At 46.5% G+C, this 18,131-nt stretch overlaps 1 protein-coding gene across 2 annotated transcripts in view; it reads left to right on the plus strand.

Annotated features, from left to right (window-relative positions):
• The window catches only part of UBE2H (ubiquitin conjugating enzyme E2 H), a 103,637-nt gene that overhangs the window by 81,023 nt on the left and 4,483 nt on the right, over positions 1-18,131 (plus strand). For both annotated transcript variants that reach the window (XM_045855591.1, XM_045855592.1), the window contains one exon: positions 13,741-13,869. In XM_045855591.1, the coding sequence (XP_045711547.1) occupies positions 13,741-13,869 (129 nt within the window). The remainder of the gene's footprint in view (positions 1-13,740; positions 13,870-18,131) is intronic.

Genomic DNA, 18,131 nt, shown 5'->3' on the forward strand with positions numbered 1-18,131 from the left:
GTTTGGCCATGGAATACTTTTAGAGGTATTGAGACACTGCCTTAAAAAATGTCATGTGGCTTTTCTTCTCTGATTTAAGATGTTTTGTTGGGAATGGGAAGGGATTTTAGAGGCCTGGATGGGAAAGTTTGATCAGTGGTGGGGGGGGCACAAGTTTTCTCACAAGTTTAAACTTTGGTGTAGCAGAAGTTCAAAATCTTGTGAGGTTCTGAAATTATAGTGATATATGTAGACATAGAGATATATATATAAAACTTTGCATATCTGTGTATATTCAGAAGCACATTGTACATGTGTTTATCTGTAATGCCTTTTATTTTTAGAAACACTTTTAGAAATGTCCCTGTGAAATGGTACAATGTATAAAGAGGTTTGGGGGATTATCTGTTTCAAAGGCTGGAACCGTGCCATGAAGCAAAGAATAATTTAGCTTTACCTTTAGTGCCGAAGTTGACATCTCTTCCAGTGGATCCACAACGCGTTGCCTAGCTCAGCAAAATACGGTGCTCAACATCGCAGAGAAGTACAAGGAATATCAAGCCTTCTCTCCCTGAGCTTGTAACTGGGTTGGAGAGCTAAACACACTTTAAAATACATTGGAAGTTGATTAGGGCTGCAGCAGATTGGTGTGCTCGCCCCCCACGTGTCGGACTTCTCGTGGGTCACAGGCCCGCCCTGCCGTGGTGCACCCCACCCCGTGAGCTTCCCCTGACACTCGGGCTGGGAGCGGTCTCTGGCCACTCTTATATTCTATAACTGTCTTTTGTGGCCTGCACTTCCTTTCTACATTGTGTTTGTTGTTACGCCTGTATATTTTGTGCTCCCTGATTATTTCCTGCCTTAAGAACCAGTTGAGGTGTGCATGTCTGCTTTGTCTTAAGTCCCGGCACTCCTGCCAAAGGGCCTTGCACTGATGCGTTTGAAAAAATGAGTGGTGCAAACAGGTGCTGAGAGGTACAAGAAGAGGGAGGGAAGACCACTGTAGATTGGGGTTTACCAGGGATGGCCTCCTGTTGTTGAAGAGTTGTGAGACCTTTTAAAGGTTTAAGGATCGCAGGCATCTGTCTTACTGCCACCACCATCTGTGAGTCACTTTGCCACGCACCCTTGTACGAGAATGGTGCGTGAGAATCTCAGGGAGGTTGGTCACCAGCAGCACACAGTAATCCTTTTTTCTCCTCCCGATTCTGCCATTTAAGAATTTGCCATTTAAGAATTATTTCCTCTGCCTGGAGTTTTCTTCCCTAATCTTTGAGTGGCTGGTACCTTTTCTCACCTCAAACATAACTCCCTGCGAAGCCTCCTTTCCTAGCCCCTGTGTCTAAAGTAAACATCCCCCACAGTGTGGCACCCTGTTTCAGTCATCTGTCTTTAAAACCAGTGTTTGTTTACCATTTACCTTGTCCTAGTAGAGTGTACACTTCGCAGGAGCAGGGGCTTACACACACGCGCATACGTGTCTGAAACGGTGCCTGGTGTGCAGGAGGGGTGCAGATCTTTTTTGAATTAACGAGTGGCTTCATCGTGCTCAGTGCTGTTCGGCATGAGAGTTCTAGGGAAATTACAGCTTATGAGGAGAATCAGGCAACAAGGAAGAGACGTACTTCGGAATCCTTTTAAGATGCTTTGTTTGGTAAAGAAGTCCGTGGCAGGCTGCCTGGAATATCTGATGTAATGATGTCCTTCCTTACACTGCATTCACATTTTAGAAATGTACACAACAAAATACTGCAAGCTGGTTCCAATTATAATATGGTAAATTGGATGTTAGTTTAACTAATTATTTTACTGTTGACCAGAAAATCTTTGTGGAAGAGGTTTGCTGATTCTTAAGTACCTCACATCTCAGAACAGATCATTTTTATTATTTTTATTTACTTATTTTTCACTTTTGTAAAGACTTTATTTACTTTTAGAGAGAGAGGGGAGGGGAAGAGAAAGAAGGGGAGAAAAAACATTGACTGGTTGCCTCTTGCCCACCCCCAAGTGGGGGGCCTGGCTCGTTATTGGAGCCAACAGCCTTTTGGTTTGCAGGCCACTGAGCCACACCAGCCAGGGCAGAACAGATTATTTTTTAAATAATAGCTTTATTGAATTATAATTTACATACATAAAATTCACCCATTTAGAGTGTGCATTTTGATAGGTTTTCGTATATTCACAGTTGTGTGCAGTCACTACCACATTTTCATGACAAACCCTTTCATCCCCCAGCAGGAAACCCCTCACCCTTAGCCGTCACCCCCTTCTCCTCCCATCCCCACTCCCCAGGCCTAGGCAACGACTCCTCTGTGTCTCTACAGATTTGTTTATCCTGGACATGCCTTATGAATGGAATTATAAAACTCATGGTCTTTTGTAACTGCTTTTTTTCCCCCCATTCCATGTAATCTTTTCGAGATTCATCCATGTTGTAGCATGTATTAGTACTTCATTCCTTTTTATGGCCAAATGATGTTCCATTGTACAGATGTCACACATTTGTCAGATGATGGACATTTGGGTTGTTTTTACTTTTGGGCTCTTAGAAATACTCGTGTACCAGCTTCCATGTGGACGTAGGTTTTCATTTCTGCTGGGTGTTTACCTACGGGCATTACTGGGTGGAGTGGTGGTGACAGTCTGACCGTTTGAGGAACTCACGGACAGTTTTCCAGAGTGGTTGTACCCTTTTACATTCCCACCAGCAGGTGAAGAAGGTTCAGAGCAGACTTTGAAGCAGGAGGCCAGCATGACCAAGGTTTCATCCTACCTATAAAATGCTAGAACGTGTTCTTGTGTCACCTTGCAAAGCATTTACTAAGTAACAGATTAAACCTCATTGGTCAAAGTGAACTTTGATTTCTGTATTACATGTGTTTCAGTTATTGTTAAATGCTCCATGTAATGCAAGAGTGTGGGCATGCTATCATTACAGGTAAGTCCAGGAAACCAGAAGAATACATTTAGAATATAGCCCATAGTATATTGTGTGTGAGAGAATTGTCTTGATATGTTGCTTTAACCCCAACTTTTCCTTGAGAAAATTTCAGAATTTTATTTAAATTTTAAAAAGTGTAAATTTAAAATTTCTTTATGGATCATTCTAAGGGCAAGTAAATATGGTTTATATCAGAGTATCTGTGGAGAGGGTTGGTTCAGAGTACCTTGTTTCTTTCAGACTTGCCTGATCTTGAGATCTAAACCAGATTTTCATTACACACTGCTAAAGCCTCTAGCATCAAAGATTAATCGTAATTGGTGAATTCTGAATCACTCAAATTTTTGCTGTAATTCTTGAGAAAAATCTTCATTAAAAGGCCAAAAAAATATCTAACTTAGTATGTAACAACTACTATTACAAAGTTGGATTATTAGCACAGGTAACCGAAAAGCAGAGGCTCGGCCAGGCAGTGAAAGCTTCTTCCAGCAGCGCTGCTGTCCGGGCTGGTGAGCAGCGGGGATGGCGGGAGAGGTTTCCTGCAGCTCCCTCTGCCCCGGGGCCTGTGCTGTGCTGCGGGTGCACGCGTCTGTAGCATAACAGCAATTCCCAGTTGCAGTTTCAGACTTAACTTCCATAACTTGGTAATAAACAGTGCTTATGTTTGTAGCAAATCTGGTCTTCTATTCTACCCTCCAGCTTCCCCCCACCCAAAAATAATAATTTCTGGTAGCCCCTGTGACTCATCGCTCCTGTTCTCATCCGGGTTTTCTTTGCCAGGCATACAGCAGTTTGTTCATTCAGAAGCTCAAAACTGGCACAATTGTAGTTCAATCAACCAGTAATTTTTAATTGTATATTAACCTTGCGAGAGACCTCATTACAGTGAGTAATATGGCTAATTTTCTAAAAATGCCTGTCATCAGTATGAAGTCCTCTCTTGAGTATTTAGGTTCTGTTGTTACTCTTGTGGGCTAAAAGGAAAGGGAAGGGTGCCAGCCCAGAATGGATGTGTTTGGCCTCCTGTGCCTTAGCATCTTTTCTGGAAGAGCAAGCACCTTCCTGCTTGCTCTTGCAGACCAGACAGCAGTGATAAAAGCTCTGGGAAACTTCAAATGTAGCTAGGGGGTCTGGATTTCAGTTTCAAAAACAACTGTAATTTTTAAAGAATGGCAGAAGGAAAGTTCAAAAGCCATAAGTAGCTTTTTAAGCTCCTCCTCGTGTTTTTCAGTTTTTCTTTTTTTACTCCAAAATACATATTTTATCCACAGTTGTCTTTTCAGCCCAGACTCCTGGATGTCAGGTACCTTCACTGAAATACAGCTTTAATATCCCTCCCACGTGTCTGGGCCATGCAGACTTGACCCCTGCAAATTGTGTTTATCTCCTCAACTTTCATTTGACTCACTCCTCAACTGACTTGGTAAATTACTTATTTTGTGGATCAAGTTGTGGACATGGACGGTGGAAGACAATTTTCTTATAAAATTCTGCAGTTTATAATTTTATTCCTGCCCTTAGGGTTGCTAACCAGTAGACTGGATACTTCCCTTATTTTGCTGGTGAGAACAATCAGCATTTGGGAAATGACTTCCCTTAGGTCATCTGGGGTGTCATAGCAGACAAATGAAGGTGACTGCAACAGAAAGAATGCTTAAGGGACTTTGAGGTTAGAATTAGACGAGAGAAACAAAGTTTGTTTTCCGACGCAGTTAGACAATTTTTAAACCATGAATTTATTTAATAGTAATAAATCATGGCCTAATGCATTTAAGCTGCTAAATGAATGAAAGCTTTCTCGTGTTGGAAATACTTACTCCACCCCTCTTTTCAGTTAGATAGCCTTGTGAATCTTTCCAAACAGTTCAGATTTTGGCTGAAGGGAAATGTACCTTAAAATAATGCTTTACTTGGAATTAGTGTTTGCTGTTTCCAGACTTTCTGTGTAGTTACACAGATAAAAGGTATATGTATCTGTCTGCATGGATGATTGGCCAACAACTACTGTTTGAACAGGCTTGAAAACCCAGTATTGATCCGTCCTCGGGGGAACCACAAACACGCGCCTGCCTTTGAACAGCTGGCTGTCATCATGAGTCCCTGGGACAGGTCAGGTAGAGCAGCTTCTCTCGAGTGCTGTGGGGTAAATGTCAGCGGTGGTAGATAAAGAAGAACTCTGCTGAGTGTGGATTTGATGGCTTCGACCATGTTTAGCTCTCTCCTCCGCCTCCTTTAACTGTTTACTTGGAGATGCTCAGATGTGGTGTTGGTATGAGGCCCAGAGTTAATCCACTGTACGCAGACAAATGGGATCTCTTGGGTTGAACAACTTAGCAGAAATTTGTTAAAAACACCATGTTCACATTCACTGGTGTCAGCATTAGAACCGTGGAGTGGTCCAGGCCTTGTGGATTGTGGGAGGTGAGCCCGACCATGAAAGACAGCCACAACTTGGTCCTGCTTTCTTTGGGGCTGCAGTTTCAGGACTCAGTTGTGATTATGTGGATTTGTTTTCTCTGTGTTTGCTTGTGATCGCTGTGTGTAAGTCAAGTCTGCCCGTGCACGACCGCTTACCTCGTGATTGCATGACGTTATCTTGTTCTTTTCTGACGTGAAGGACACACGAAATGATCTAGTAATTAAAAACTTTAATAGTGAGTTTTAGCAGGGCTATAAGAATACCCAAGTAGTTAATTATATATTAACCGCATTCATTTCTGGAAGGGTAATAACAAATCTTACTACCATGTTTTAGCTTGCAGTTGTTCAAGGTAATTGGGGTCATGCCATGTTTGAACTGGGATGACCTCTGAAGAACACCTGAGGAAGGCGGTTAATGTTTTGAGATTGACATGGCAACCCAGGGGATTGTTTTTGGTGAAAGTGCCTGTTTTCTTCATTCCGACCTATTAGCATTCATTTTCTTCTGCAGATCTCCATAGTTACGTTCCATTGTGGGGAGGGCACTGCATTAGGCAGTGGATGGGAACTGATTCTCTAAGTTAGTGGAATGCTTGAAAGTATTCGTGTTCCGAAACGACGCACCTCTGGTTGTTGATGTGGCGCTCAGCAGAGCGTGTCTGGTGCCTTACATCTTTGACGGTCCCCTTTCCTGCATAGAACAGAAATACCTGTGTTTAGTTTGGAAGACTTAACTGTAACGCTGCCTACCACTAGTGAGATTAAGTGTATTCATGTATGGCAAAAATTATTTGGATCTCTAATTACTAGTTTTTATTAATTCCTACTAATTGCTCCTTTTTTGTATGTGAGAGAGAGGTGTGCAGGAGGGAGGTGCTTTAGTTTTTGGCCTGCACGACCCTTGTCATGAGACCTTGTTCTGTCTCTTAAAACTTCGAACAGACTCTCACGAGAACATACATAAACCTGATCAGCTCAGACTTTTTGTACATTTTGTCCACACAGAAAAACTGTCTCGGTTAAGCAAGCAACCGGATACGTTCTTGAGTTGGTTGCCTGGCAGATTGGTGGCTGGATGTACTATCCTGTAGCGGCGTGTCAGCACCGTAAACCAAACACAGCGAGGCCCGCCTTGCCAGCAGCCCCGCCACGCGCCACGGGAAGAGTCTGCGTGGCGGTCCGCCTCCGCTCGCCACAGGTTTGCCCCCAGAGCGGCTGTGAGATGACCTTTCCTCGTTGAAGATGGGCTCAGATTAGTTATTTTAGAGAATGTTATTTTAACTCTCCAAGCCTTTTTTTTCTTTCAAGTCCTTCCTGTTCTGGGGCATTTAAGGCAGGAAAAAAGCCTCCTGGTTGGCTTTACTGAAGTTCTCGACGGAATATCCGTCTGCGTCCAGCCTGCTGCTTTCCATGTCTTCTTCGGGTGGACCAGCGGCTGGGTCAGACGCAGTGCTAACTCTCCGGCTGATGGGCTGCACGTAGAATTTCACTCTTTCTTCGTGTTCACAGACTGTGAGCAGAAGGTTAAAGTATAGAACACTCATATCCTTTGGTAAGATTGAAACGGAGGAGCTGATGAAAGAGTAGAAAAATAAGAACTATTAATGAATCCCAAATTATTAAATAAGTGAGTGAAATCTGAAATTTTTATTCATCTGCCCCGTTTCAGTCTTACCCCCAAAGTGGGCTGCACACGTGTCTGGATGTTCGTTTTTCATACATATAGTAAGATAGCCCCTCCCCCAAGAAAACCCTGTGGGATGAGTGAAATGGACTTTTATCCTTGGGTTTTATTTTGAATACATTTTAAATTCCTGACTTGCATAGCAGTTCATGATGAATTAATTACAGTTCCTTGTAAGATGAGCAAAAGTCAATCGGTGGGCTTGTTGAAGGTCAGCTCCTGATTTTCTGTAGTAACTCAGGGATATGAGTAACATGAAATCCCAGGTGACCCCAACTTGCGTAGCCATTAGTTTCAGCTGTAATGGCCAAAGCCCAAGGAAAGAGGTCTGTGTGAGTCACAGAGCAAATCACCTCCTAGTGCTGTTTGCCCATCTTTTTGTCTTGCCTTCCCCTCCTTTCATCAGTCCTGCTCCCTGTGGAATTACAGAACAGTTCCGTGCCTTAGGGAGTGGTGGCTAGCTCCTCCATTCACAACTTGCGAAGCTGGGGGCCCTTCTGAGGGGGGCAGTGAAATATAAATTTCTTTGGATAGCATGATACTGGAATATGATGAAGAGTTGTGAAGGAAAACAAGGGGAACTTAGCTCTTCATGGGAAATGACCTGAGTGATTGTTTTAAGGAGGCTGATTACAAAGGTAAAAGTTTACAGCCTGGAAGGCCAGCCCGCAGATGGTTGCCTTGCTCCAAGGCTGGAATGATTTACTGAGCCTGACGTAGTTACGTGGTAGGGAAACCGAAGAGGAACTAGATGTGTTTTATTAGGACCAGTAGAGAGTCTGGGAAACTGACTGATAAGTGGGAAAAGGGAGGACAGCCTAACCACGGTCCTCCCAGAGGTTTGGGGCCAAGGAACAGTGTTGGAGGCAACCTGGCTATTAGGAGAAAGGAACAGGCTTTCAGGGAAGTAATTTTAGACACGTTGAGTGCGACAAGGCCAGAAATATAAAAGACTGATTGGAAAGAATTGGTCGTTATTAGCATAGGCTTACTGTAAGATGATGAGCTTCCCAGAGTGAGAGCGTATAAAGCTAATTCTTAAAATACAAATTCCACAGAATTTACACTACTGATGTCTTTCCAAACAAGCTTTTCTGTAGTGCTTTGGCTTTAAAGAGAAGGAACCTGGGGCACTAGGCATCTGGGAGACGAGGAGTAGAATTGGAAAAGTGGGGTGAGAGGCGGCGCTGGAGAAGGCGTGGATGGTGCTAAGCGCCCGGCCCTGGCTGTACTCTGTGACGGTGGTGTTTTCTGTGCCTCAGCATTGTGGGTGTTACCTCTGAAAAACAAGTGAAGGTTGTGCAAGTTAAAGTCTCTGAGACGGCTGCCTGCTTGGTAATTGTGGTTCCTGGTGGGGCAGACCGGGAGGAACTGGGCGTCCACAGGGTTTTAACCTAAAGAGAGCAGCGTGCTTTACAAGAGTTTCCACTTTGATTTTCAAAGGCAATAAAGGAAAAAGAAATAACTTATGGTCACTGGTTCATGGACAGCCAAGAATACAAAGCAAGATGTGTGATTCGCGCCCTCCGCGTGATCTCCTTTAAGCTGTGCGCCATCTTTTGTAAGTCACCTGGAGTAGTGGTGCTTCACTTTGCAAATAGGTGCTTTTCCCCCCAGTGTGACTCATTTCAATTAACATGCGTTCCTTAAGGGATACAGGTAGAAGAAGTTTTTGTTCTAAGAAGATGGCATGTTTTATTAATATTTTAGTCTAGTCCTCGTTGATGCAATTTGAAGGCTATTTTACAGTCATTTTAGCAACGGGTGGCTCTTCACTGTAAGGAACTGCAGCACTATCTGTAGTTCTTTCTGTGGGCGAAGAAAGTGAGGTACAGGGAGGAAGAGACCTGCCCAAAGGCAGGTCACAGAACCAGTCAGTGGAAGGCCTGAGACTCGATTTAGGGTCTTCTAGGCTTTCCCTCTTGTGTTCACCACTGAGGAGTTCCCCTTTTGCTGGGAACAGTTCGGCCTCAGGGGATTTGCTCTGCCCACCATCCGCAGTGTGTTAGGGGATGTCCAGCACTACCTGTTCTACTCTGAAACAGCCCTTCAATGCCCTCTACACTGGATCCACTTTTTCCTGCCCATGGTTTGGAACACCTCCGCCTCGAGGAGTGGCGGTTACTTTTAAAGGGTCTGCAAAAAAGAACAGGGAAAGGGTCGGGGAGGGCTACTCGACTGGAGCCTCTTCAGCAGCTTAGCTACCAAGACAGCATTTTCTTGAGCAAAGAACCCGCAAGCAAACAACCGTCTTCTTGTTTGGTTTCTGGGGTTAGGGGGGTACGTAGGGTACGTAGTGGTTTCTGGCTGTGCATTTCTACACACCCTGACACGCAACACACACACACACACACACACACACACACACTAGTTGGTCCTCAATCAGAATCCCTGGGGTAGGTTCGAGACCTCAACATGCATATTATGAAAAAACTCCTTAGGTAAATCTGATGGACAAACAGCCGAGACCTAGGTTCACCCATAAACCATTGCTCCTGGCTGAATGGGCTAAGTGATGCTGCTTTAGATGAGAGATGAGTGTGGTTTGAATGTTCTAAAAAATTAAATATGAACATAAGTTATTAGTTTATGTGCCTAAACAGAGGTGTGGGTGTTGTGATACTGTTAACATGAATACTGGTAAGACCAGGCTGAGGAGTCCGTCCCAAGGGACTGCATCTTGGTAAGTGCTGATTCAGTCCAAGGCAAAAAGTAAGAGCTGTTTGTTCATCATAAACCATGCTTCTCAGGAATCTTGGCACTTTCTTTAAAAACGAAGGCAGCCAGTAATGGAGCCAGCTGATGATAATCTGTAGATTAGGTGACGCATGTCTGACTCTCTTCCTTTCAAAAAGCGGAAGGTTAATGTTTTTTAAAAAGACTTTTGGAATGATAGATTTATTTAAAGATTTTATTTACAGCATTTATTTTTAGAGAGAAGGGAAGGGAGGGAGAAAGAGGGAATGAAACATGGATGTGAGGGAGAAATGTCAGTCGGGGGCCTCCCGTACGTGCCCCAACTGGGGGCTGAACACACAACCCAGGCATGTGCTCTGACCGGGACTCGAACTGGCCACCTTTTGTCTTACAGGATGACACCCAACCCATCTGAGAGCCACACCAGTCAGGGTAGAATGATAGATGCTTTTATTATTATTAATAGTTCTAGGGGGAAAATGTTTATTATGGATTTTTCCAAAGATGAGTATCCGTATTTCATTTTTTTCATTTATAGTTTAGATCTCTTCTGCCAACATATTTATCTTGAAGATTTTGTGCACATCTGCATGTTTGAGAGAGATTTCTGGGCAGGACCCTGTTGGTAGTACTCACTCTGTAAGCCATTTTCAGGAATGCTTCATTGCTTTAACATCCTGGCCTTCAAAAGCGGCCATCTCTACCCCAAACTGGGCTGCATACTTTCCCTTTTCTGCTCTTCTGTGTTACAGATGTGACTCAGCATCTGTAAAATGGATCGAAAGGATCTCAACGCAGGTAGAGGCAGGAAGAAAGAACCAATAATTGAGGGCTGTTTTATTTGTTTGGTACAAATGGCAGAGCCACTTATTGGGAGCTTGAAAAACCTAAAGTGGTGAGGAAGGGTATAAAATCTCTTCCTGGAACACGGGAAACCACTAGTTATGAAACACATTATCTGCAGTATTGGAGTCCTGTCCTGGAGCACTTCTGAACATGAAGCAAGTAAAACCCGTACTTCTTTTAAAGATTTTGTTGTTGGATGATAGAAGCACTCCGCTGCTAACCCTTGTGAGCGAGCAGCGTGGGTAGTGAGGACTGGCCGGAGAGGCACCCAGGTCACTGTGAGCCGGGGTCTGTGAACGGCCTGGGGCTACTTCCTGTGGTTGAGCTGCTCGAAAACGAGCTCACCGCCTCTGAAATACCAGGAAGCTCTGTCACAGAAACGCCTGAAACACCAAGAGGCCACCTTGCTGGCCTTGCACTTGTGAAAAGGGAAAGCTTTGAGGAGGGAGTGGCCATCTCCGAGGGTACATGGTTGTGGTGCAGAGACCTGGGGAGCTTGTGCCGTCACGGAGGTGCCCGTTTTATCCAGCAACGGAGGCAGCATTTTGGATAGGCCCAGGTTTGAAGCCCAGCCCTGTGGGCAGGTTACTTCACCTCATCCTGCCTCAGTTTCCCCATGTGCAAAATGGAGGTAGTAATGGAACCTCCCTCATCAGCTTTGGAGAAATTAAGAGTGTCTGTGCCAACTGTTGACGAGAGCCTGGCTTGTAGTAAGTGCTGCGTGAGTGTAAACTCTTGCCGCTGCCACCACTATTACTGGTGTTACTGTAACTCTTAATAACTCTTCCCTGCTCTGGGATTGTGTTTAATTTGCAAAACTTCCACACTCCTTGTTTTTCCTTCTTAATTTGCTTACCTTTTGGCATTTTTCTATTGCTGTCTCAATAACCCACCCATCCAAGGATGAAAAGAAAAATTTGTCAGATTTGTCATATTTTAATATGTCAAATATGCAAAAGAAGAAAGGACGTATTTATTGGAAAATGCTATTTTCAAAGGTTAAGAAGAAGAAAGTGGCATTTGAAGTGTGGAAAGGAGAAATTACAAGCCTGTTGCCTTGACACAACTCTGAAAATATTCTGTGGCCGCATACTGTACATGCTTGTAATTCCAGAGGGCGCACCAGCGGGTGGGCTTCTGCCGCCCCGCGCCAGGGCACCAGTGTTTCCCTGCCCCTCAGCCTCGGCAAACTGTGCTCGGTGGTTTTGCTTAGTGAACGAGTGATTCTTGGCTTGCGGGATGCATTGCTTCCTTTTTAAAAAATAAGTAAAATGGCAGTGAAAATCCTAGTGCAGATTTCTTTTTCTATTTTGATTAGGAATTGTTTCCTGGCGCATGGGAATCTGACTGGAATGTGATTCTTTGGAAAGTTAGCTTTATGAAGATGAGAGAGCCCTGGTCCTTGTGATAACACCGAGTCTGTAACTCGGGGAGGGAGGTGAAACTGCTGTTTGCCTCTGCCTCTGCCCGAGCAGAGGGCTGGCCTCACCTCGGCGTCGCCTCCCTCTCGAGACCTGGGCTGTCGGGTGCAGGGTCTGCTCGCTCCCTGTAGTTACTTAATGAGAATGCAGTGAAATGAGTGGTCCACCTCCTCACGGTCTCACACACTTCATGTGTTCAGCAGCCACGTGTGGTAGTGGCTACCATGTTGGACAGAGCAGGTACAGAACAGCTCCGTCACTGCAGAAAGTTCCGTGGCATAGTGCAGCTCCAGCTTATTCTGGCCACCCAGTCCCTTAACCTCACAGTGACAAGGGAGGGCCGCCTCCCGTTGGTAGGGTTTTCTAGAGCGGAGGTCAGCCGACTCGGGCTGCCTGTGTTTTAAAGGCTCTGTTGGAATGCAGCTACACCTGTTTGTCTGTTGTCCGTGGCTGCTTCTGTGCCGCCGCAGCAGGGCAGTGTCGGGTGGGTGTGCCAGACCAGATGCGGCCCGTGGCCTGCAGGTGCTCACTCCCCCTTACGGAAGGTTTCCATTCCTTTTCATCTACACCAGGGTATCTCGGCCTCAGCACTACTGAAGTTTTGGTTCATATAGTTATTTGTTGTGAAGGGCGGTCCTGCGCGTTGTAGGATGTTTAGCAGCACCCCTGGCCTCTCTCCACTGCCTGCCCCCTCCCCACCCAGTTGTGACTACCTCCGTTTTCTCCAGACGGTGCCAGGCACCCTCCGGGGAGCAGAGTCACCCCTGGCTGTGAGAACTAATTCACAGCGATGTGGCCTGACGAAATGTCCATCTGTAATACTCATAAGGTCCATTTAAAGAGCAGAATAAATTAAAGAATACTTTTAATGTTACATTAGCACTCCCTCCGGAAACAAATGTCTCCCTTAGTGTGTGGAGTAGCTAGAACAGTGCAGAGCAATGGAAGCACTGGGGTTCCCCGCTCGCTGGCCGCCGACGGGACGTCAGCATCTCTGGAGTTAACGGGGACGTGTGGGCTATTCACAGGTTCTCGGGCCTGCCGGGTGGAGCACCTGTGACTGCACCGGTTTTGTTGCCGGGGGCGGGGGGGGGGTTGTGTGTGTGCACCCAGCACCTTATGCTAAATCTGGCAAGAAGGGAGTAACTAAATGTTCATTAAATGACTATCAACAAATGCAATAAATTCGTACTTACCTGTCTTATGATTTTAAGTGGTCCATGTAGGTTCTTACCCTCATTACCCAGAATAATTGAATAACTGGTTATATTTATCTTAATTAGAAGTTATGAGAATTGAATTAAATGTCAATACCTATAAAATTGTGTTCAGTTCTTTTAAGATGTGGTGCTTGACTACTTTCCAGAGTGGGGACTTCCAAGGCTGGAGGAGATGGCCATGTTAACCGATGAACCCCTCATTGTATGAGAATGTAGCGTGTTGGGGCACACGTTTTCATTAAGAAACAGTGTATGTAGTACTTCCAAATTCTCAGTTTAGAAACTGGGGTGAATTAGGGTTGGGACAGTCACCTTTCAAAGTGAGTATCAGGTATATCTTTATCTGGCTCTTCAAGTTAAAATTAAATTTAAAACTTTTTAAATTGGTTTTGAAAGGAGTATGTAACGTGTCATGGAGCCCACTCCCTTGTGGTCCAATATCTAGGAAGGTAAGCAGCTCTGACTGCGGAACTCAGGTGAATTTCAGGTGAACGTGTTCCGTGCGTGATGTGCTTCTGTTTGTTTTTCCAGATCTTACCAATATATTTGAGTCCTTCCTGCCCCAGTTGTTGGCTTACCCCAACCCCATAGATCCTCTCAATGGTGACGCCGCGGCCATGTACCTCCACCGACCAGAAGAGTACAAGCAGAAGATTAAAGGTAAGGAAGCCAGTGGTTTCACCTGGAGACAGGAGAACTTAGTCTGTTGGGCTTCTTAGTCACTAATAATATTTCTCAGGCCCAAAAAGACACAGCTGCTGGCTGGAGCAGAGCTCACCAGCCTCTGCCAGTGGTTCCGAGGGCGAGAGATAAACGCTGGAAGGCCGGCCGGAGGTGGCAGCATGGAAGGGAAGGAGAGAGAAAACGCAGAAGGAAAGATGAGACAGTGGGAGGGTTCACTGTCAGGTGTTAGTGGACGTGACCCTGCCAGCAGTCCCTGCGGACACCCGTCCAAAAGGACCTCTGCCTGCATTTGCTTCCTCTTGTCTTGTAAAATCAGAAAATTGGACTTGAGAATAAAGCATTAATTGGAAGGTGTAATCTCACATTTGTGTATAGACAGCTATCCTGGCCCTCAGGAAAACAGTTCCTTTTGGGAGTTGGGAAAATAATGGCCACATCCAGCATTAGACCCTTAAAATTAGTATCATTTTACTTGTTGAATTAAAAATACCCTGCTGGCTTCTCCGCCTGGTCCCATGCTGGTGCACTTTTACTTGGAGAAGCTCTCCTCTCGGCACAGTCGTGCCCTGCTGCGGACTCCTGGCCCCAGGGCCCTGGTGCCGTGGGCGTTTCTCCTGGGACCTGACATGCACCGGTAAGGGTAGAATCTTGTCAGTGATGGCAGCGCTGGTGCCCTCACCTTCTAGGATTTAGAATCCTGGTTTCCCGTTCTCGAGCCGTGCACATGCTAATGGGGCATGCATTTCACAGAAGGGAAATCACGGTAGCAGAGAGCGGTTAGAGCCTCACACAGGCGTGCCGGCGTCCACCCTGCTGTCCTCGTCCACTGTGTGTGCATGGGAACTTCCACAGAGAGACAGCTGGGCACGAGAGTTCCACGGAAAGGAGGAGAATCCGAAGTCCACGGAGACAGGCCCGTCCTTCTTAACAAAAGGAAGGCATTGAGATCCACCCAGGTTTAGCAGTGCCTGCCCATCTGCCTGGCGGCTCAGAACGTTAGCTTCTGCAAGGCGTGGGCCCCTCTGAGGCACAGTTGCAAGAGATGGCAGTAGGGATCGTGTATGAGGGCCCGAGTACGTAGGTCTTCGCTCTGAATTGCACAGCTGGGAGACAGAGGGAAGCGTTTGGGGCTACTGGTGGAACATGGATTTCCTTCTCACTGTTCTCCTCTTCTGTGGTCTTTACAGGGTTTCGTTTGGTACTTGTTTTGAGATAAAGTAGAAATAAGTCTACTCTAATTAATTTACTTAGGTTTCAGGTGCTTTGCAAATTATCTAATTTATGCAGCAGAATATCTACATAGCCAAACAAACACGAATTTTTTTAAAAGGTAGTCAGTTTCAACCAGATGAAATTCTGTTACGAGACCGTATTAAAACTTGGACAGAGGAGTCACTTCACAGGGTCTGCAACCCGCAGAGCCTCGGTGCAGCCCCCGTCTCTGTGTGTCCAGGGCGCCGCAGCGGTCCGACGCCCACCCTGCTAGTGCGCGTCCGCCGCAGTGCCGGTCACACGAGGAGCCCCGCCTACGCCTCTGTCTTCGAATGGCTAGTCCAGCTTTCTGAAAGGTCCATGTTAGCGACTGTTTTGTCTTACTGAGTAATCTGAGGCCGTCACGGCCGTCAGCCCTGAACTCACCCCGGCTTCCTCCTCTGCCTTGGTTTACGTCCCCCCCACCTCTTCCCGGTCCCCTCCGATGGGACGGGAGTGGTGTCCTGTGCTGCCTCTGAGACTCGCTCCCCCCACCAGCCTGTGATCTTGTTCCCCCACCACCACATCTCCTTCCGCCTGCCCCCTCCGCTTTCCCGAGACTCTCAGAGGCACCCGCATTTAGAAGCTCAGATCTGCCTGCTCCTGTGGATCCCTTCAGGAGTCTGGCTGTTTATTTCCTTACGTTTTCAAACTTCCCGCTTCTGTGCCTTAAGCTCATAAGGTCTAGTTTGTTCCCCCTCTTGTACTGAATCTGTGATCTCATTTCTTCCTGATATTGTGGATCCTTCTCAAGACCTGCTTTCAGGGACCTCTCTGCAGCTTTGGTATTTTACCTCTTGCCTTTCTGAAAACAGTGCTCATTCCGTTCCCAGACTCAGTCATTCTCTTTAAGATTCAGTCCTTCAGTCTCCCCCGCCCCTCCTCTCCCACCGCTTAGGAAGCCTGTTTGCCCCTCACGGCTTCAGATAATCCCCTCCAGGTAGACGATTTCCAAAGATGTGTCTAGGCATGACCTCCCTCCCCAGCTGCCCACCGAACAGGCCCACACCCGACAGTGCACACGGGTGGGTGTGCACCCTTCTTTCCGGGAGCAGTATCTGCGCTCACACGGAGTCCGTGCCGTGTCGCCCAGTGAACGCGGGGCTGCCGGGAGACGGGCATCCTTGGCACTCTGGAGACCTGCTGCCCTGCCCAGCCTTCGCTGAGCGGCCTCTCAGCTTGCGTTCCAGGTTCTCCGCCCCTTTGTGCGACCCACATCCTTGCCTCCCACTCCTCCAGATGCATCCGTGTATGACAGTAAAATGCGATGAACTGCAGATACCCAACTATATTCTTGTCCTTAGGGAACATCTCAGCAGTACAGAAAACAGCCGTGCACCCACCACCCACCTGTAGATGAACCTGTATATTGTCTTATTTGCTTCAAAAATTTTTAAAGAAAGAAAACAAATGTAGTTCTCTCTTCATGTTGTGTTTAAACATGCCAGCCGCGTCCTTCTCCCTCTGCGCGTCCGGCGAGGCTGTGGCTTCCCCCAGAACGGCTGGGCCCCCTCCAGGCCTCGGCCCTGAGGGGTCTGTGCAGCAGGGGTGACTCTGCCTGGCCCTCGGGCCGAGCCCCTTCCTCTGTGCTTCCCTCTGATGGCCCTATTCTCTCAGCGAACTTGCTCTTTCTTTTCCTCTCTCCTGAAAGGCCTTGTCCTCGTAAGCACTTAATACATACGTGTTTCCTCGAATGTTCTGAATGAAGAAAGCTGATAGTGTCAAATTACAGTGTTACAGCCCGGCATCTTCTAGAAAGGAAGAAACAAAGCCAGCCCATTAGAGAGTAAAAACAAAATTTCTGGGACTTTAATAAATGTTTCTGTCACTCTAAAAGGTGAACTAAGGTCGGTTTCTATCTAGTTAGGGGCGCTTTTTTTCTAGCTCATCTCTGCAAACTTTTGTAACTAAGAATTTGTTAGGACTCTTAAGTCAGGAATCTGCAAACTTTCTTGTAAAGGGCCAGATTTGGCCATTATGGCCTCTATCACTTACTCTTCTTTTTTCATTTTTTATTTAATTAATTCATTTATTTTTAGAGAGGGGGGAAGGGAGGGAGAAAGAGAGGGAGAGAAACATCGCTGTGTGGTTGCCCCTCGCGTGTCCCCTTCTAGGGACCAGGCCCGCAACCCAGGCGTGTGCCCTGACTGGGAGTTGAACCTGTGACCCTTCGGTTCAGGGGCCTGCACTCAGTCCACTGAGCTACACCGGCCAGGGCTTCTTTTTCTTTTATTATACAACCCTTTAAAAATATTTTTTAAGTGTTCTTATCTAAGTTCCTGCACTGAGTTAGCCCAGTCTGGCAAGCCCTTTTGGCTGTTTCCCTTCCTCTTTGGTTTAGTCCCTGTGATCCCTGGGAAGGGGAACAGAGCTTAGGGACGGGAGGAGATACTTGGGGCTTTTCCCGCTGGAGTTCTGCGTGGAGTTCCCAGTGTCTTGCCTCTTCCTGCTGTGTTGGCTGTTGACTAGAGAACAGCGTGCACCCAGAGACTTCAGGAACAAGTTTAGTTGTTCAGCAGTTTTTCAGGCTTGGATATAGGAGCATAAATTTTACCAGCTGCTTCAAAAACCTGACGGGCAGGGTCTATTTAAACTAAAATCTATTTCTGAAATAATAGATTTGGGTTGACGATAATTATAGAACTGCAAATCTGAGAATGATGGGGGATTTCCTTACGAATTACTGTGGAATCCTAACTAGTCCCGTGCTGTCTGGGAAGTGAATGGTGTTGTTAATACAGAAAGTTAAAGCGCAGGCATCGCATTTTCCTGAACCATCAAGTTTGGAGGAGGGCAGTGACACCGGGCAGCCCCCAAGGAGAGCTGGAGGGCTGGAAGCCCGGTCACCCTGCTGGGCGTCCTGCAGGTCCGCCAACCTCCCTGTGCCACGCAGCAAGGCCCGGGGGCGTTGGGCTGCCTTGCACACACCCCTTTGGGAAGCGCTGGCCCACGGGTGTTCTGGGGTGGTGCGGTGCAGCGTGCTCATT

This window comes from Phyllostomus hastatus, unplaced genomic scaffold (assembly GCF_019186645.2).
Source record: "Phyllostomus hastatus isolate PE091 unplaced genomic scaffold, TTU_PhHast_1.1 phas_scaffold_114, whole genome shotgun sequence".
Taxonomy (NCBI): Eukaryota; Metazoa; Chordata; class Mammalia; order Chiroptera; family Phyllostomidae; genus Phyllostomus; species Phyllostomus hastatus.